We start from the raw sequence: 17172 nt of genomic DNA, 5'->3' as shown, positions 1-17172 counted from the left end.
TTTCTCAACCATCATCAGCAAAGCTGGCTGAATTAACATTATTGCTTATGCCTCAGTGGGCAGATTCCTACAGCCTTCAGAGCAGTCTGTCTCTCAAGCGGTACTGCAAAGGACCTTGAATTATGTTACACAATGTCCACTTTGAACGCTAAATTAGATCAATGGTGCGTCCGAGAGACTGAGTTGGGAATCCAAAGCGAAAGAAAGCCCCATGTCCTTGGAGGACTGGAGTTTGACATATAGGTTTCTTTACAACTGTAGTGGCTAAACCTGATGCTGGAGTGTCTCAGCATCTTGGTTCTTTTTTTCTACCTTTTTAACTTCCTGTGCACTTCATTAACTGAATATGTATTTGCCATTTCCCTACTTGTTTCCCGGTCTCTAGTGACTGAGGGACTCGAGCTAGAAGAAATGCAGGACACTGCCACTGTAGGATCTGATTCAGCCATCACTAATCAGACTTGGTCAAATTGGTTCCAGACTGCAGGAAGCACAGTTAATCACGCCTTCTGTATGTGACAGCTCCCCCAAGACACAGGCCGGCTTTAACCCTCATGAGCAGCGGGCAGGGCAAGCAGATTTGGAAGAATCTGCAGGGAAGAAACAACAAGCGAGAGCAGGCGCCCAGGAAATGATTAAAGTTGTATTTTTAACAATATCGGGGCCCACTTGAAATGTCAAAACACACACAACAAATTTAGCAGCAGGGGTTCAGAAGAAAATTAATATAAACTAATTCTGGATTGATGTAAAAATGTGCTTGACAGGCTCTCGACAGATGTAGAAAGCCGATGGAGGAGGCACATGGATTTAGATTGCCTGAGCACTGCCTGTCTGAAATCACAACAAAAGTAATTACAATTATTAAAAATACAGCAGTCACATGGGGAAATCCATGCCACAATTTCAGAGCAGTGTAGTCAGGGCTATACAGATCAACCCACCCTCCAAGCAGAGATGCACTAGTTGAGCCACTTGGGATTATTTATATAATATAACTAGTAGGGGCCTTTAACCTCGTGACTGTACAAGTCCTACTGGATACCTTTCCGGATTCGTGTTTGAAGGACTAAGCTGATCTGCATCTACTACTGTGCATCTCACTACGCCCCCCAAAAAGTAGAGTAAATAAATAAAAACAGGTTTTGACCCTTAGGACAACCAAGCCAAATGCAGGAAATACTGGTTGGTAAAATGAATGGCACCCTTTCTTCTAAGATGATACTTTTCCAAATGGAAAACACTTTTAATATTATAGTTCCAGTTAATTAAAATTAAGTGTCCCTAGTTCCAAGTAGGGCAAAACCAAATTTTTGTTCCAGTCCTCAGAAAATGTGTCCTTTTCCTCAAACTCCATGTTTAAGATGTGCCGCAGGCAAGCGTGCTCCTTTATTGTAAAAAATACACGATGCTCTCAAATATGAGATGCCTTTAGCAGGAAAACCACGCTGTAGAACATGTGGACAAACCAGTAACTCAAAATTCCTGAACATCACAAAGATATTTTGTATTGCTGAGTTGAGGAAACATTATCTCTCAGGACTTCTCATAATTTTAAAGCCCTAACCTCATTAGATAACATCTGTATGTCACTGACAGATAGGCCAAATCAAATCTTTCCTTTTCTATTCATAGAGAAAACATGTATTTGCACTTTTCTGAAACTTCACTGTGAGATTAATACCTAGCATACCATAGCACAGCTCTAGAAATCGGAAATTAAATTAATATTTTATTTAAACAATTAGTATGTTTCTTTCTTCCCTTACCCTACCCATAGTGCCAGGACACAAGACGGATTATTTGCAATCTTAGAAACGGGAGAACAATCTTGAACGTTGAAGGCTTGGAAAGTTGTGCTGGAAGTATCGGTTTTCCTAGCAAACAGGACCACCATTTCAAACTATCTGGAGACATTTAGAGATACAAAATATTGCTACCATTTATTAAACAATATAATTATCTGTGTATATGTTATCTCAAAAAAGCATTTTGTTTTATTCACATCTACAGAACAGAACTGGTAAATGTTTGTGCTTTCAGGGGAGTTAACTTTTGAAGAACGGTGCAAAAATGTGTGGCGTTTGTTGGGATGGCCGAGTCTATCCGCATCACTTCACCATCACGGAGCATCTGCAGGATGACTTTGCCTTTCTCTCAATAACATCTGAACAAGCATAAAAGCCAAGAGAAGGTGGTGGGTAACGTTCTCCTCTCCTTTGCTGCAGCCTTCCTAGCCGATAAGAGTGTCTACTCCACTAATCCCCATAAACGCCAAAATTAAATCAATAGCTAAATCCCTCGACATTGTATGAGTTTCAACAGTTCCAGTCAATAGAAGAATGAATTGCTAAATTAGGATTAAGGGCTGGAGTATTTAAGAGACCCCAATACAAAATGCCTTAAATCGCCAATCGTTTGAAAGCAGGCACTGGCTGTCTTCTGTGGTAAGCCTTTAGTAGATACCGCAGTTTCTGTGGTTTGCCCCTGTGCTCAAAATTTTCAGCAGTTCTACATCACAGAGATCTCACGTGAGACAGGAGTGGGTAACAAAGGGGAACATCATTTTATTTTATTTTGCTTCTATTCACCTGAATAATGAACGCTAATATAATGAATAGGTACTTTTTTCTTTTTTCTCCCCCTTACATCTCAAGAGAAATGAAAGAGAGGCTTCTACATTTTCTTCTCTTTTTTTTTTTTTTTTTTTTTTAACTTGGTAGGAAATAGAAGAGACCTGTGGCAGCAGGTGAGGATACACTTTCAATGGTACTCCTGCAGCTTGGTTACAGCGTGTCTATTGTCACACAGAGCTCCGATGCATGAGGTAGTGCATCACCAAAAAAGAAAGGACTGTTCTTGTGCATTGTTGAAACAACCAGAGGGTATTTTCAGAAATGGCTGCACAATGAAGGTACAATGTCTGTCGCTGTCTTGCACTCACCACGCTAGGGCCCTAATGGGACTGAGCCCTTGAGATCTCCACTGTGCCGACACACCTCTCTGGCTTATATTGCCCACTGCACCTTAGGGGAAACTGGATTTGTTCAGGGGGCCTCACCTTCTCCCTTTTTGTTCTCAGGAATTTCAGGTTGTCAGGGGCAAATGCGTGATCGTTCTCTTTCTCCGTCTTGGTTTTCAATAACAAATCTCAAGCCCGTATGAAAGCTAGTTTTGAATCGCGGTATCTTAAGGAGAGGGTGTAGCTACCATCCAAGGTATTTCTTTAAAGGTTGGTATGGGACAAGTGTGAAATATCGGTTTTGGGTTTCCTGCCTTGAGTCAGCACCTGTAAGATAGTTCTCCCCATGCCGCATTGATGCAAGCGTACCTCATACTGTCTACCAGTGACTCATCACACATTTAAATCACATTTAAAGAGGTGGATGTGAATAGCTTCATGTGGACTCCAGACAAGCAGCGAAACCAGGGTGAGGGACATTTTCATATTGTCGCTTTTATACATTGCCACAAATTGTCATAAGGACCTACATTTCTTAAACATCCTTCATGAGAAGGACACTGAGGGGGAAACAAAGAGAGTCCAAGATAAGAAAGTGTACACAACACAAAGCAAAACATGACCGAGTTTCTGCAAAAAAAAAAAAGACATAAGACCTGCTTAATAAAAGTACTACAAAAAGCCCACAAAGAAATCAGGCCTAATTTTCTAAATATTTAAAATACGTTTGATGCAGCTTACGATGAAATTTGGTAAGTAAGCCGTTTGCCCATCTGTAGTCACTGCCCTATGAGCCCAATCCAACACAAACAGGATACACTTCACTACTTATACACCTCACAAACACTAGTACACCTTTAGCAGGCGTACCGCAGGTTTCAGAGGGAGGCTCCAAAGATATTCTACTTAAACCCCACCTTCAAATCTTAATGACCCCCTCCCCTGCCCCCCAGCACCACTCCTGCTCAACAATCCCCCTTCCCCACCCCCCTCTGAAATGGCTTGATGCTTTCAGGTGTGTGGAGGAAACTATTTTTCTTTCTTTTGCCAAGCAGCAGCAACAAGACTATCGTCTCCTTGGCAACAAACTGCACCCAGTGTTTGCAGATCAAACAATGGTACTTTTTTTTTCTTTTCTTTATTTTAGCACAGTCAGAACAAGGGGCAGCAGAGGCAGGTCCAGAGGCCTGCACCAGCGCAGTATCGGAGGTATCACGTTCGGGAGGTGTGTGGAGGGCAAAAAGAAAAAGAAAAAGTTCTCCATCTAAGAATGAATTTCTCTAAGGTGCTGTCTGGAGACCCTGGAGATGTGGCGATATGTGGGCTCTCAGTTAAATCACTACCTCTTCTGAATGAGCACATGAGGGGAAAACAAAGTGCCCTCTTTTCACATTGACCATTGTCACAGATTTTTTTTTTTTTTTTTTTTTTTTAAAGGGGTTTGGGGAAAGGTTTATAAACGGATGACTATTAATAACAAGGAATTAATGTATCCAGTACTAGAAAAATGAACAAGGGATTTCACTGTACGAGAGAAAGATCCCCCAACTGCTAAAACAAACATGCCATAATAAGCATAATTAGCAAAACTGACACCATCATCCCTGGAAAGCTCTGCATCTGTGCATCAGTCCCATCTGGTTCTGGAAGCATACCTACTTCGAAAAATCCAACGCTACTTTTAAAAAAAAAAAAAAAAAAAAAAAAAAGTCTTGCTACGGTAGCTAAAACCAGTAGGCTGAAGTTTTTTTGTGGATTAAAAAAAGTAAACAGTCCCAAAGTCATCATAGGTCAGCTTCACCCAAGCATAAGCCTCTGAGCTTATGTATAACTGAAATCTGAACACAGATTCACAGACGCAAACACTCCTTAAATCATGAGCACTTTTGCAATGCTGGCGTTGTGGAGAATTTCACAATAAAATCCCACATGTTCCCGAGACACAGTGGAGATCTAAGTGGTGCAGATGCTCTCTCGCATGTGATTATTTTCGGTTTTCAGGGTTCTGCTGAAAAACACCAAAGCCTCAAATTACTGTAAAGCTCGCAGGCAAAACAAAAAAGGCAGTTTTAAAGAATCCTTAAAGCATTCATTCAAGGTTCTTTGTCTTGATTGGTTTTTGTTATTGAAAAGGCCCCTGTTGCTTTAAGCAACTCGGCAGCTTCGATAACGTCTTATGGGAAAGTGTTTCCTGTTAGAGAGCTTCAGATGATTTGTTCATAAATTTTCTGCAAGCTTATTTGTTCACCGTTGCTGGTCAGGTAAGATACGCTACGGAAGTTGCTGATAATCAAGATGGTGGAAAGATTAAAACCCTAAATGGAAATACACCATTTCTTTACTGACCATTTCTAGAAATGATAATGTATTCTCATAAAACAAAGTGCTCCCAGCTATCTAAATGTAGGCATCTCAACAGATGTCCACAATAATCCAATCCAAGCATTTGGTTTCAGAAGATACCGAAGCTCAAATCACGTACAGTAGAATCAAATAAAAAGCCACACCTTCTGGCTAAAGGTTAACCATTGGACTCGCAGGCTGAGTCTTACCCAAACCCTCCCAAAGAAATAGACTGACTCATAAGATATCTTACTAGCAGGAAAACTGCTTACTTTATGCAGGATGGTACCGAAATCATAAAAAAAAATAGAGAGATTAGAAAAACTTAAAGAAATTATGCCTCGCAAAAAACTAAAAACTAAACTAAAAAGTGTTTAGTTTTTCTGACTGGGAAAAGATAAATAAAAGTTCCATTATAGTATTTTAGGTGCATTATCAGTGCTAATGTTACTGCCCCCCCAAAAATGGGCTGTTTGCATTCCAGTTATCAGACCCAAACTGGTTTAAAGAGATAGAAAAGCACACTGGCATTCTGCTGGATTGCATTTGGAAGCGTAGGTCCTGATGACATTTAATCCCAGAGTACACCACTCAGGTAGCGTCTATATCTGTTTACTCCACTGAAATGCAGCAGAAGCCAAATGGAACAGAACAGAAGATACTCCCTGAGAGGCTTTGACTGTGCAAGAGTTTACAAAAAGGCCTACTTTCCATAACCAATTTTAAAAGAATAAATAAGAAAAGTAGTAATTTCTGCACCTCACTGTAAATATTCGGTAACAGGCCAACAAAATCCTTGAGATGGGAAACGATGGAAGTACGAAGAAAGGACACCAAACATTAAACTGATTTATTCAGCAGCATCATAAGTCTTTAATGCAGAGCGCTCCATAAAACAATCTAATAGATATGGCATCCTTCTGCGGTGTGAACAGTTTTATTTTTCAGTTTGACACTCACACTCTCACTCAGTAACATAAAGGAAAACTAAAGACGGGCTCTGAAGACCTCGATGAGACACACTTTTGAGTTTCAGCCACAGTAATACTCATTCAGGGCTTGTCAGTCTGCAATAGTAATTGAGTCATAAATCTTGAATACCAAAGCAAATCTTGATTATAGTGCATGTGCGTGTGTGGGGTGGGGGGCAAGCAGGAAAGAAAAGAAAACACACTAAACATCCTTTATGTTTTCTGGAGGTACAAAGTCTTTTGTGTGCAGGATAACTGGGCCTAAGAACAGCCCGGGGAGAGCGCTGGGGAGAAACAGGTTAGGCGATGCTGCTTAGAGCTCCTTCCTTGCATAACTCCGCAGAGCAACAAGTGCTGGCTGTGAGTGCTGGCCCCTCCCCCACTCAGCCTCCAGAAGCTATCACAAATCCTCAGGCAGCAGCAACTGCCAGCTGACAAAACTGTTTAGTCAGCAAGAAAGCAGGGGAGAGGCAGCCATTCTGCGCGCGCTCACTCGACCTCTCTCCATCACTCCTCGGCGGCTTTAACCCTTTCTGCCCGCCTCAAGGCCAAGCACAGGCACAAACACACACAGACAAACAGACAAACAGACATACACACACACGCACACTAAACAAACTCTAAATTAAGGGGGTGGCGTTAAATAAACAGGGATTGCAGCCCCTTGCTCCACATCCACATTTTTTTTACTGTTGATCGCGTATTGGTTTTTCTGCCTCCTCTCTCTCAGCAGTAAGCAGCACTGACCAAAGACAAAGCCAGAGCTGTTGCTTCATGCCATTGTTTTTACACTTCCTCCATCTTTCCACCATGTGTGGCCCCCTGTTTCACTTCCTATCTTCTATCAGCCTATGGACTCCAGGTGCTGCCTCTCTCTCTCTCTCTCTCTCTCTCTCTCTCTCTCTCTCTCTCTCTCTCTCTCTCTCTCTTTCCCTCCTCCTCTCCTCTGTGCATTCTTTCACATCAGTGACACACAGCCTTGGAGTAGACTTTGAACCCACTGTAAATACCTGCTTTATTTGCTTCTTGTGCGAGGGGTGGCTAACAATCTGGGTTAGCCCTGGCGATTGCAGTACAGGATGCACTGTACTGTTAAGCCAACACAACAAAACGTCCGTGCTGCGCTTTGACTGGGAGGAACAGGGCCGCGGTTTGCTGAAAGTACAGTGATAAGTGTTCAAAAAACGCTGGTGGATGATAAAACTGCCCACTCGCCCCCTTAAAAGTCATTAAGCTTCTTGCACATCCAACGGTATTATCGTGATCGAGTCAGGGTTGCTGGAATGGCCCAACAGTCATTTAAAATGAATCGGGAGTTTTTCTTCCTGTGGCCAAGAGTCTCTCAGCCAAACAGACACCCATGTGTTTCTCAACTGACTGGGGGTATTATGAAACCTCAAGGTGATCAAATCAAACCTTTTCAGTGTTTTTTTTTCCTTCCCCGATGATGTATTAGGTTAGATCTTGTGATCAAATGTCAGGCAGCACGTTCTAAAAACTATCATTCATCAGCTTTGAAAAATAAAAGCCTGGAAGTCACTGCCCTTTGCACTGCTTTATTTGTGCACTTCTGTCCATCCCTCACAGTTGTGCCTTTAAAATTAGAATAAGCTGACATTTCTCACACGAAAAGGGAAGCCTGCATTGAAACTTTATATTGAACATGTTCCCTTTGGTGTAAATTAACTTTTTTTTTTTTTTTTTTTTGGAGAACAATGCTTTGCAATGCTTCGGGATAAAAAAAAAAAAAAAAAAAAGGAGTCTCACATAGTTCTGTAACACTGACTGCAACACAATTGTCATTTCAAGGCCAGAGGGAGCTTTTTTATTTTTTCACTCAAATGATTCCTTGGCCATTTACTGGGTTCATTCACTGAAGACAACAGGCCAGTGTTCAAACACACACACAAAATAATCCAACTTCAACACAAACAGATAGAAATTAATCAGGAGACTACATTAATATTTCACTGTAAATACATCACTACGGAATTAAACTTACTCAAAGAGCTATGTACAAAAACACTTAAAAAGAAATGCTTGCACTGTCCATAGTACAGGTTCATAAGCAAATAGAAATAATTTACAATTCCATCTATGGTTCATGCGTGATAACATGGTTACTTATGCCCAATTATATTGTGGTTTGTGTGTTGCTGTTCTCTGCTATTGCATTGGGCCGTAATATTGCCTGGCCGAGCATGTGCTTAATGAAACAAAACGAATAACAACAATAACTAATTATAATAATTCTACTTCCACTCCAACTACAGAGAGTGCATATCGAGTTGTTTTTGCTCCAGATGTTAGTGGAGCTTCACACAGAGGTTTGAATTCAAGGTCCTGTCAAGCAACACTCCATAAACTACTTTCTCAGGGAAAACAGGATTTTCAGGCAAGCGGTTTAGCGGGACATATGAACACGCGCACGTGTTAGCTTCTGAGGGGCCTTCACATCTGCACAACCTCAGACACAATGCACCCCCCCAACCTCCAAGCCCCAGAAGAGCCCTATGAGGGTTCTGTGATTAGATCGGGCTTCATGGGTGTGAAAATGCTCGTGGTCCCTCCCAGTGCTGGTTCAATCTCATTTGGTGTCGACAGCCTTTGTAAAGCACGGCTACAGCACTCTGAATCCAAAGCCAAAAGAGCAGCATACCTACAATGGGTATTTTTGTGTCTCCCACAGGGGGAACGGGCGGGGGTTAATTTCCTACCTGTCCTGTAGCAGGCTGCTACAACATGACAACACCTTTCTGCCAGTTTAGCTGCGTCTCTCAGTCTGGGGATTTGGGTTTACACTAACAAGCCTTGATGACAAATTACACAAAAGTGCTTCACTCCCCATAAATATCTAAACCCCTACCTCTATATTTACACTGAGCTAAATGGACACCAGCCAGAGTGGTGCTGCCTGGTTTCCACATTTCTCAAGGGAGACGAAGAAGTGGGCGGTGGGGCACGCATATAAGTAATAAGTAAAATTTTGGGAGGATATTCTTCCCCAGCGAGTTAAAAAAACAAACAGGGCTTGTCTCCTGCCGGAGCCCAGTTAACAGCTATTTTTTTTTTCCATGAGTTGATCAGTGACAAATATTTTAAGAGACAGATAAGGTGCCACATTATGAGATGACATGAGAAAAAATAAAAGAGTTCTTGATCAAGACACATATGACCTCCCTAAGATAATAATTATTCCATTAACAAATATTATCAAGTAAATTAATTAATCACACCCCCAAAGAAGCAGAAAAGAAAGCTCCACAAGATGTAACCTGCCCTGCCATGCAGCCTTGCTGCCTGGGGGTTCAGCCCGCCCCATCTCGCACTCGCAGCTCAGCAGTGTGAGGTCTTACATCCACAGCCTGCGATGGAACATAATCTTATCTAAAATAGACGGGTTAAAAATAGACTGGGAGCCAGAGGGGAAGCCCATCTGGACCCTTGGGCTAACAAGGCAGAACCCTCGCCCTCTCGTCTGAAAATCTCTCCTGCAGGGGTGTCAGACTAGGGGGTGTTGGAGGCAGCAGTGTCTCCTGGTTTTTGTTCCAGCAGAAGCTCCCAGTTACTCACTTAATTCCGGCTTCTTTAAAGCTTTAGTTTGTTTTTTTACAGCTTCCAATGATGTCGACTACTCTAGATATACCCCACCCTGAAACACTCTGCAGTCTGGGGAGAGGGGCGTTACCTTCACCCAGTTCATTGTCTCATTAGGCCCAGTTAGGGAGCAGGAAGCCGGGCTGACTGGTACAAAACCAAGAAGGCACAGTGGCCCTCAATGAACCCGACACCCCTGACGTGCTGGATACACCCATCTTCCAGGGACAGAGGGAAAAACAGCAGCTTCTCACTCCACATTACCAGGATTTGGGATAAGCAAATCAGGTTTTACCAGATTATTATACTTGTATTTAAACACATGAATTGTATAGAAACTCAACAGACATCCAATACCCACAGCTAATCCCAAGGCAATATTTTATCATGTTTCTAAGTAACATGTGGTGTAGCTCCCAAGCAGTGTTGTCTCGTTTTTTTCCAATTTCTCTGCATGGCCTGAAATTTCCCATCCACCCTTGGCCCAACCAGCAAAGATGACAGAGATTTGCAAAATGTGAAGCAATGCACAGATCCAAAAGCAAAAGTGTAATTCTCACTACATTCCCTGTAAAAAAACACCAACTGAACTGTTACATTTAATGAAAGAAAAAAAGAGAAAAAAAAGAAAACACTAACTAACCCACAGGGCTTTGTGAGTGCATTTACAATGGATTTTCCCCATTGCAGCTTGGATCAGCCTATTGAAGTCTGAGAAGATTATAGGTGAATCTCAGTCAGCCTATTCAGCCTTCCCGTCTCCCCGACTCTTCAGAGTGTCCTGGCTTCACATATCTGAATCACACTGAACAAACAATCCCCGCCCGTCACCTACTTCTTTTGTATAGGGAGCCTTTTGAAGAAAAGTTGCTCCACCGATTGCTAGGCAGGACGAGAGACAGCTGCTCTGATGCGGAGAAGCTCAAGCTGAAAGATTTGCAACCAGCAAATATTCCATCGCCAGCACACCGCATACCTGCGCTAGCTCAGCCTCCCCTCAGAAAACAAAGGAGGGAAAGGAAGCAAAGATCCAGCAAGACAAAAAAGCACACAGGCACTACTATTTATAGCTTGAAGACATATTGTACAACCACACACAATTTCTGCTCTTCCTTTGCTGATGAACCTCCTCCCTCTGTACTCCCAAACCCCCATGCAGTGTTAATACTTCCTAAAAATCGAGTTGGTTTTTTTTTACCCTGCGTACGCCATGCCATATACAAAAAAATATATAAAAATCATCATAAATTAACTTGTGCAAAAAAACAGGAACCTCACAGTTCTTTTCAAGCTCACTCGCTCACAACCAATGATTAAGCTGAAAATGACAAATCTATGACCGCGCCAGCCCAGGAAAGCTTGATGCATCTGTTTTGCCTGCATGGGGCCACCGTCCAGCATGCATTGGATGCTCCGAGATCATAGTAAACTAGAGTGAGTCAGATACCCAAGGTCGTACGTCTACAGAGGACACTTGCTTTCACAGCACTTATACTACCCCCACCCAACCCCCTCCCAAAAAAGAGTTGCAAAACCTGCAAGCCTCTGGTCCTCCTATAAGAAGCTAAAAATTCACAACACCCAGAGCTATCACTACTGTGATACTCACCAAGTACAGCATGCCATTCACATGCAAGCAAAAAGCACACATCATGGGGCTTGAGGCATTAATTTAACTCTGACAAACATACATTTAAATAAATATGATTACAAATATATAGTTTAATTCAAAATTAATATTAAGCCAACAAACAAAACAAAAAAAACTTGTTTGAGCCTAGAATGGGAAATCAGTTTACAAATGGTGCACACTCACACACACTAACACACAAGGTGTCGCTCTGTATGAAGTGCCATAGGGGACAAGCTCTTTTCCACGCTATTCTCTCTCATGCTAACTTATTCGGAGGGTTTAATTATTTACATGAGAAGGCAATCCCCACATTGCGTTAGTTACCCCACCTACGACCCATTTACTGACAAAAATGATTGGCCAAGTGGAACATTTGCTCTGATAAAATTTAACTTGTGAAGAACATACTGTATAACCCTCTGCTCAATACCTTACAGTCAATAGCAGCCCAGGGTTACAGCAAGATGCATTTTATTACTTCGGTACACAATGGATGGAGTAACTTCTAAAATGGGATGTTTCCAGTTTTAAAAATCCCAGGTATTTCTGTATTTATTTATTTATTTTTAATGTTTCAAAATCAAGATCGGCAGACCAAATACAGTGATCTAAACATCAGCGTGCATCCCTAATCTTAAAAATGACTGGGGGGGGGATAAATTAACTGTCACATACCAGATATATATACTCCACATCATAAACAGGTCACACTTCAGGAATTACACCAGTCTTCCCTTTAAAAGGCAGATTTTCCAGAGATGCTAACTTCCATTAATTAGAGGGCCTTGTAAAAGGCATCGGTACACTGTCCAATGCAGTACCACAAAAGCTTACATTTATTGCTGTCTTAAACAACACTTCCACTTCCACGGGCAAATAAGTCCAACATGACTAACATGCAAATCAGTCTGAAACTTCAAGTGGCGTCACAGTCAGGCCTCATCATCAGCAACAGTTCCTGTCTGTCAGTACCGAATTACACAGAGACCACTTTTGCCATTCTTAAACAAAGCTCAACTACAACTGACCAACACTGACACATTTTCCAAGGGGGGGGGGGGGGTTGGCAATCCTTTCAGCAAATCACATGTGCACAGCCATGGTAAAACATTGAAATTAGTCTGAGGTGGACTGGCACAGCATTCATGGGTTTGTGTTTGAGTGTAAAGGGCCTTCAGTTGTCATATATGCAAATCCATTGTTTGTGTGTTGTTGTTGTTGTTGTTGTTTTTAAATGGCTAATGATGTCAATCTACTGGATATCAGATTGGTTCACAGATTGGACAAAATCCCTCCCCCCTCACCCCAGCCCACTACCACTGTTAAGAGATATTTTAAAACCAGCCAATTGACCACACAAAGTAGTTTTCAAATGAGTCTGGGTAGCTGCTTGCAAACTGGAGGTAGTGGCCTGAAACATACCTACATAGTCACTATAATTTACCTGCAAAGGGCCTCGAAACATGACACCTCGAGGTGTGGGCTCCTGTTCAGGGACCCTACTGAAGCGGCACTGTTGGAGAGGAACAGGAAGCCGTGCACTCTCAGCCAACTCTTCCAAGAAACCCATCTGAAGTGTGAACAACATGGCTCCCTCCCCAGCAGCTGCTGAGTCATAAACCTGAGCAATCATCACGGACATCCCTGCCCAAAGACTCCCTTGCTCCCCAGGACACGCCCTCGCACACTCAAGTCAAACAGGTATCCTCTATAATCAGGCTTTAGTGCAAATATAGGGGTTGCAGCTCCAAGCCATCAGCAGTTAAATAAGCAATTTTCCCCCCCTTCATCTTTCTCTTTTTGTCTTATTTTGTAATAAACCGACAGCACCACAGGATAACCACGAGGGGAACATGTTTTTGCATACTAGTCCACATTTTTGCTTTAAAACACCCTTTTTCAAACACTCTACCCCTACCCACCAAGATGCTGCCATTTTAGCTGGCCTCTTCCAGCCGGCCCCAGTTGATGCATATTTCTTAACTTAATTAAGACCTTCGCCCTGACAAACACGCCTCTGAGGTTATTCATCTTTCCTCTCCGAGCCGACCTTTCACACAACTCTCAGCGAGGTAGCAACATGCCAGCCCGGTCTGTGCCAGGTGAAAGGGTAAAATGCCATTCCGGGACCCTATGAGAAGCCTTCCAGTCGAGCCCACTAATGGGATGACGGAACCCTGCTGGCTACAGTCTATCACATTACCATCATTAAGTGTGTCAGTCCGTCACCACTGTTTTGCATAACTTGAGCGGTGGCAATAAATATAGTATAACAAAATATAAACAAGTATCTGTAAATATTTTATTTAAGCATAATAATACAAACACACTCACTCACTCTCTCTCTCTCTCTCTCTCTCTCTCTCTCACACACACACACAAGTTGAAACTAACTGCAAACTACATCAACTGCTTTTCCCCCCCAACATCACTTCTACCCTAACTGCAGTTTCAGCATCTACAGCTCGGCAGAGTTGCCTTGTCTGAAAGTGTGTGTGTGTGTGTGTGTGTGTGTGTGTGTGTGTGTGTGTGTGTGTGTGTGTGTGTGTCTGTGAGTGTGTTGCCCACTCCAGAGCCGTGTAGTATTTCGTACTGGAATGTGAACTGGTTGTCCGGATCTCTGGTCTCTAGCCCCTCAGTCTGTCTCCTCCCAAGAAGGAAGGGGGAAAGACACGACCGACCCGGAGCGATTAAAATCAACGTGCCGTTTCGCCACACTTGGGCAAAACGTGCTCATCTTTCACAAAATAGGGCATCTCTTCAAGCGCAACCAGCAGATGAAGTGCAACTTTAAGCAAACATATTTTCAAAAACACATCCTGTAATGAATTACTTCCACGAACCAAAACAAAAACATCATTTCAGAGCTGCAAACTTACCCTAGGCAGCAGCCACGCAGAACAGAAAAGAATATGAAGAAGAAAAAATCTGCTTAGCAACCATCGGGGTGCAGTTTCCTAAGAGACAAACTTCTCAATTCATCCTCTGTGTTTTGATCATCAAACTTGTGTATGTCTGCGGTAGCAGGCAACAAAACTGACCTTTGAATTGCAATTATGGTATTTGTGATGCTACCCCCCCCCTCTAAAAAAAGACGCACGCAAAAGAAACCCGACAACTTATGCATATGCATGTGTTTGTCTCCTAGTTAGAGATGCTTTCATTCCCGCACACTTCATTTCACCAACCCTCTTTATTTATTTCTTTTTTTTTCCAAGCACTTCCTCCTGTTGACGATGCCTCTATCCTAACTATCCTTAAAAAAAAAAAAAAGAAAGAAAAAAAAAAATGTCCGACAGACGAAAGGTCACGACGCAAGATAATTCGGGAATAAAACTAAACTAATCCCGGAGATGCTTTTAAATATCGTTGATATCTCTTTTCCCCCCACGAAGCAAATGCCCTGGCAAGGTCAAAACGCAGAGGACGGACGCATGGTCCCATAAGCTGCTTGTTGCGATCAAAGTGCATTAAAGATATGGATGCTCCCTCCATAGAAATAAACTTTGTACCTTTTTCGCCAAAGCGCATCTCTCCAAACTAAACTTGGCCAAAGTGCACCAAAAGTGTCGCCCAGCAGCAGCCCTCTCGTCCAGGTGGTTAAAAATAAATGTGCATGAAGGAGACCCAGTCAAATTCCTGAGCTCAGACGGGTTAATCATGGATGAGCATCAGGTCCAGGAAGCAGAGAGGAGTTACGCGCAAACTAAACCATCATCTACATCTTTGTCCAACTTTTCTCCAACTTTGGTGCTCCCTCACTGCGGCGCCGCGGCGCTCCGGTACCGTGGGAAGAAAACGAGCCAGAGAAAGACGCGTTTGGATGAAACCGATCCGAGTACTTACGGTTGACTTTGTTGGGGTTGGGCTGCTTGCGCCGAGACATGATGATGATGGTGAACAGTGATGATGGACTCAGAAGAGAGAGAGAAAAAAAAAAAAAGCTGCAAAGTTGTTCCGGAGAGGAATCAAAATGGCGTTTCTGAGGATGTGCAAAAGTTCGCCAACTTTATATCCCCCCCCCCCGCCAGTCTCCCGTTTTCTCCCCGCACTAGGAAGATGGAAAGAAAGAGTTGGGAGACTGAAACAAACTTAACTCGCTCTCCTCCTCCTCCCTCTCGCTCGCTCTCTCTCTCGCAGCGCGACTCGCTCTCCTCTCCGCGGACCTGGTGAGCAGGCGCATCACGTGTGCCGCGGGTAGTCTCCAGGGGACTGTGCTGAGGCTGCCCTGCGCCCAGCCGCCAGCATCTCTCTACAGGAGGGGTCTCCGTCGAGCAACAGCAGGGTGGGGTGGTGGGGGGGGAGGAAAGTTGATCGAAGTGCCTGGTACTATCCCACCCACCGCCTTTGTGGTTTAACAAAAAAATAGAAGGAAGTAGCTTATTCTTTCCGTTCAGCTAATGCAAACCTCCATCTCTCTGAGAGCGACTCAAGCTGAGGAAAAAGACACCCTCACACATACACACACACACACACACACACAAGTACATGCCAGGTAATGTCCAATCCTCTCTTTTCAAGTCGAAGCAGATCTCCTTGTTTAGAAAGCATCACTAAAGAGGCTCAATTACACTAACCTGGGAGATGCATTTTAATATAAGTTTTGGTTGCATCTGAGTGTTCAAATCATCTATGGGTTCCAAAAATCTCCATTAAAGTAATAATCGCACTCCATTGATTATGTCCACATCATGTGTTGCCACCTGCACTGTACCTGTAAACTACTAGACTTTGTAACTGAATCCAGTTCGTTTATAATTGTAAAATGTGTTTATAATGCAATGTATACTTTTAATATTTTTATTAATTTCTTGTTGGCCTTGTTATGCACCTTGGATAAAAGATAAAATTACATACAAGTTATCTCTGGAAAGAAAATAAAAAGTACCAACAATAAAACAATCTTTGAATAGGCAATTATTTGGCATCCCTAAACAAACCCAGATCTTCTTAGAAAATACCAATGGTTCTCATGACAAAGTCATTTTAAATTATAAGCATAATTTAACACATTCTATTAATACCCGGACTCTCACAAGTATCTGAGAGACTGAGTGCACCTGTATGTAAAACATAATGTTTGTAGCTTTGAACAGATACAGGTTTCCCCTTTTTAATTGTGTAATGGATTTTAATGTGCAGTCTTTCGAAGATCTGCAGATATGATGCGCTCCCCACTCTTCTGGTGTGAAAGAGAGACACGCTTGCTCTTTGTTTCACCACAGAGAAAGGTGCTTCCTGTGAAAAATACACATGCACTGTTGCCATGATTACATATTTTTCCATGGCATTATCTGTCAGGCAAATATTTCTGACAAAAATATTCATTAAAATGTATGTACAATTCTATCTGCATGGCTAGTCATAGCAAATTAATTGGTGTGATTCTACATGTACTTGCCATAGCAATAAAAGCTGTATCGATGGATGAATTTTCCCAAAGTTACTTATTTTCTCTGTGGCTCTAATTCACGTACATAAATGTTTTGAGAGCCCTACAGATGGAAACCACTCAAAAACAAGCAAATGCTGTTGTGCTTTCACCTGTTTGCCACCTTGTCATCAAAAGGGACAACAATTCCATCACTGGCCACACTTGTTATTTGATTGATTGAAAATCAATTAAACAAACAGTTCTGGAAAATCAATGAAAAACAACGCTCTGA

At 42.5% G+C, this 17172-nt stretch overlaps 1 protein-coding gene across 5 annotated transcripts in view; it reads right to left on the bottom strand.

The window, feature by feature from the left end:
- LOC136771893 (ras-responsive element-binding protein 1) overlaps positions 1-15744 on the bottom strand; it is a 69101-nt gene extending 53357 nt beyond the window's left edge. For 2 of the 5 annotated variants that reach the window (XM_066724471.1, XM_066724455.1), the window contains exon 1: positions 15353-15743. Coding sequence is in view for 3 of the 5 variants with exons in the window: in XM_066724455.1 (XP_066580552.1) it covers positions 15353-15392 (40 nt within the window). In the remaining 2 variants the exon portion in view is untranslated. Of the gene's footprint in view, positions 1-14385; positions 14563-15018; positions 15324-15352 lie in introns of those variants that run through there. The other 3 variants (XM_066724487.1, XM_066724464.1, XM_066724478.1) reach the window with 3 other exon arrangements.
- Positions 15745-17172: the final 1428 nt, after the last annotated feature.

This window comes from Amia ocellicauda, chromosome 2, assembly GCF_036373705.1.
Source record: "Amia ocellicauda isolate fAmiCal2 chromosome 2, fAmiCal2.hap1, whole genome shotgun sequence".
Classification (NCBI taxonomy): domain Eukaryota; kingdom Metazoa; phylum Chordata; class Actinopteri; order Amiiformes; family Amiidae; genus Amia; species Amia ocellicauda.
Note: the sequence above shows the minus strand (reverse complement) of the source record. Positions and strands in the feature narration are given on the sequence as shown.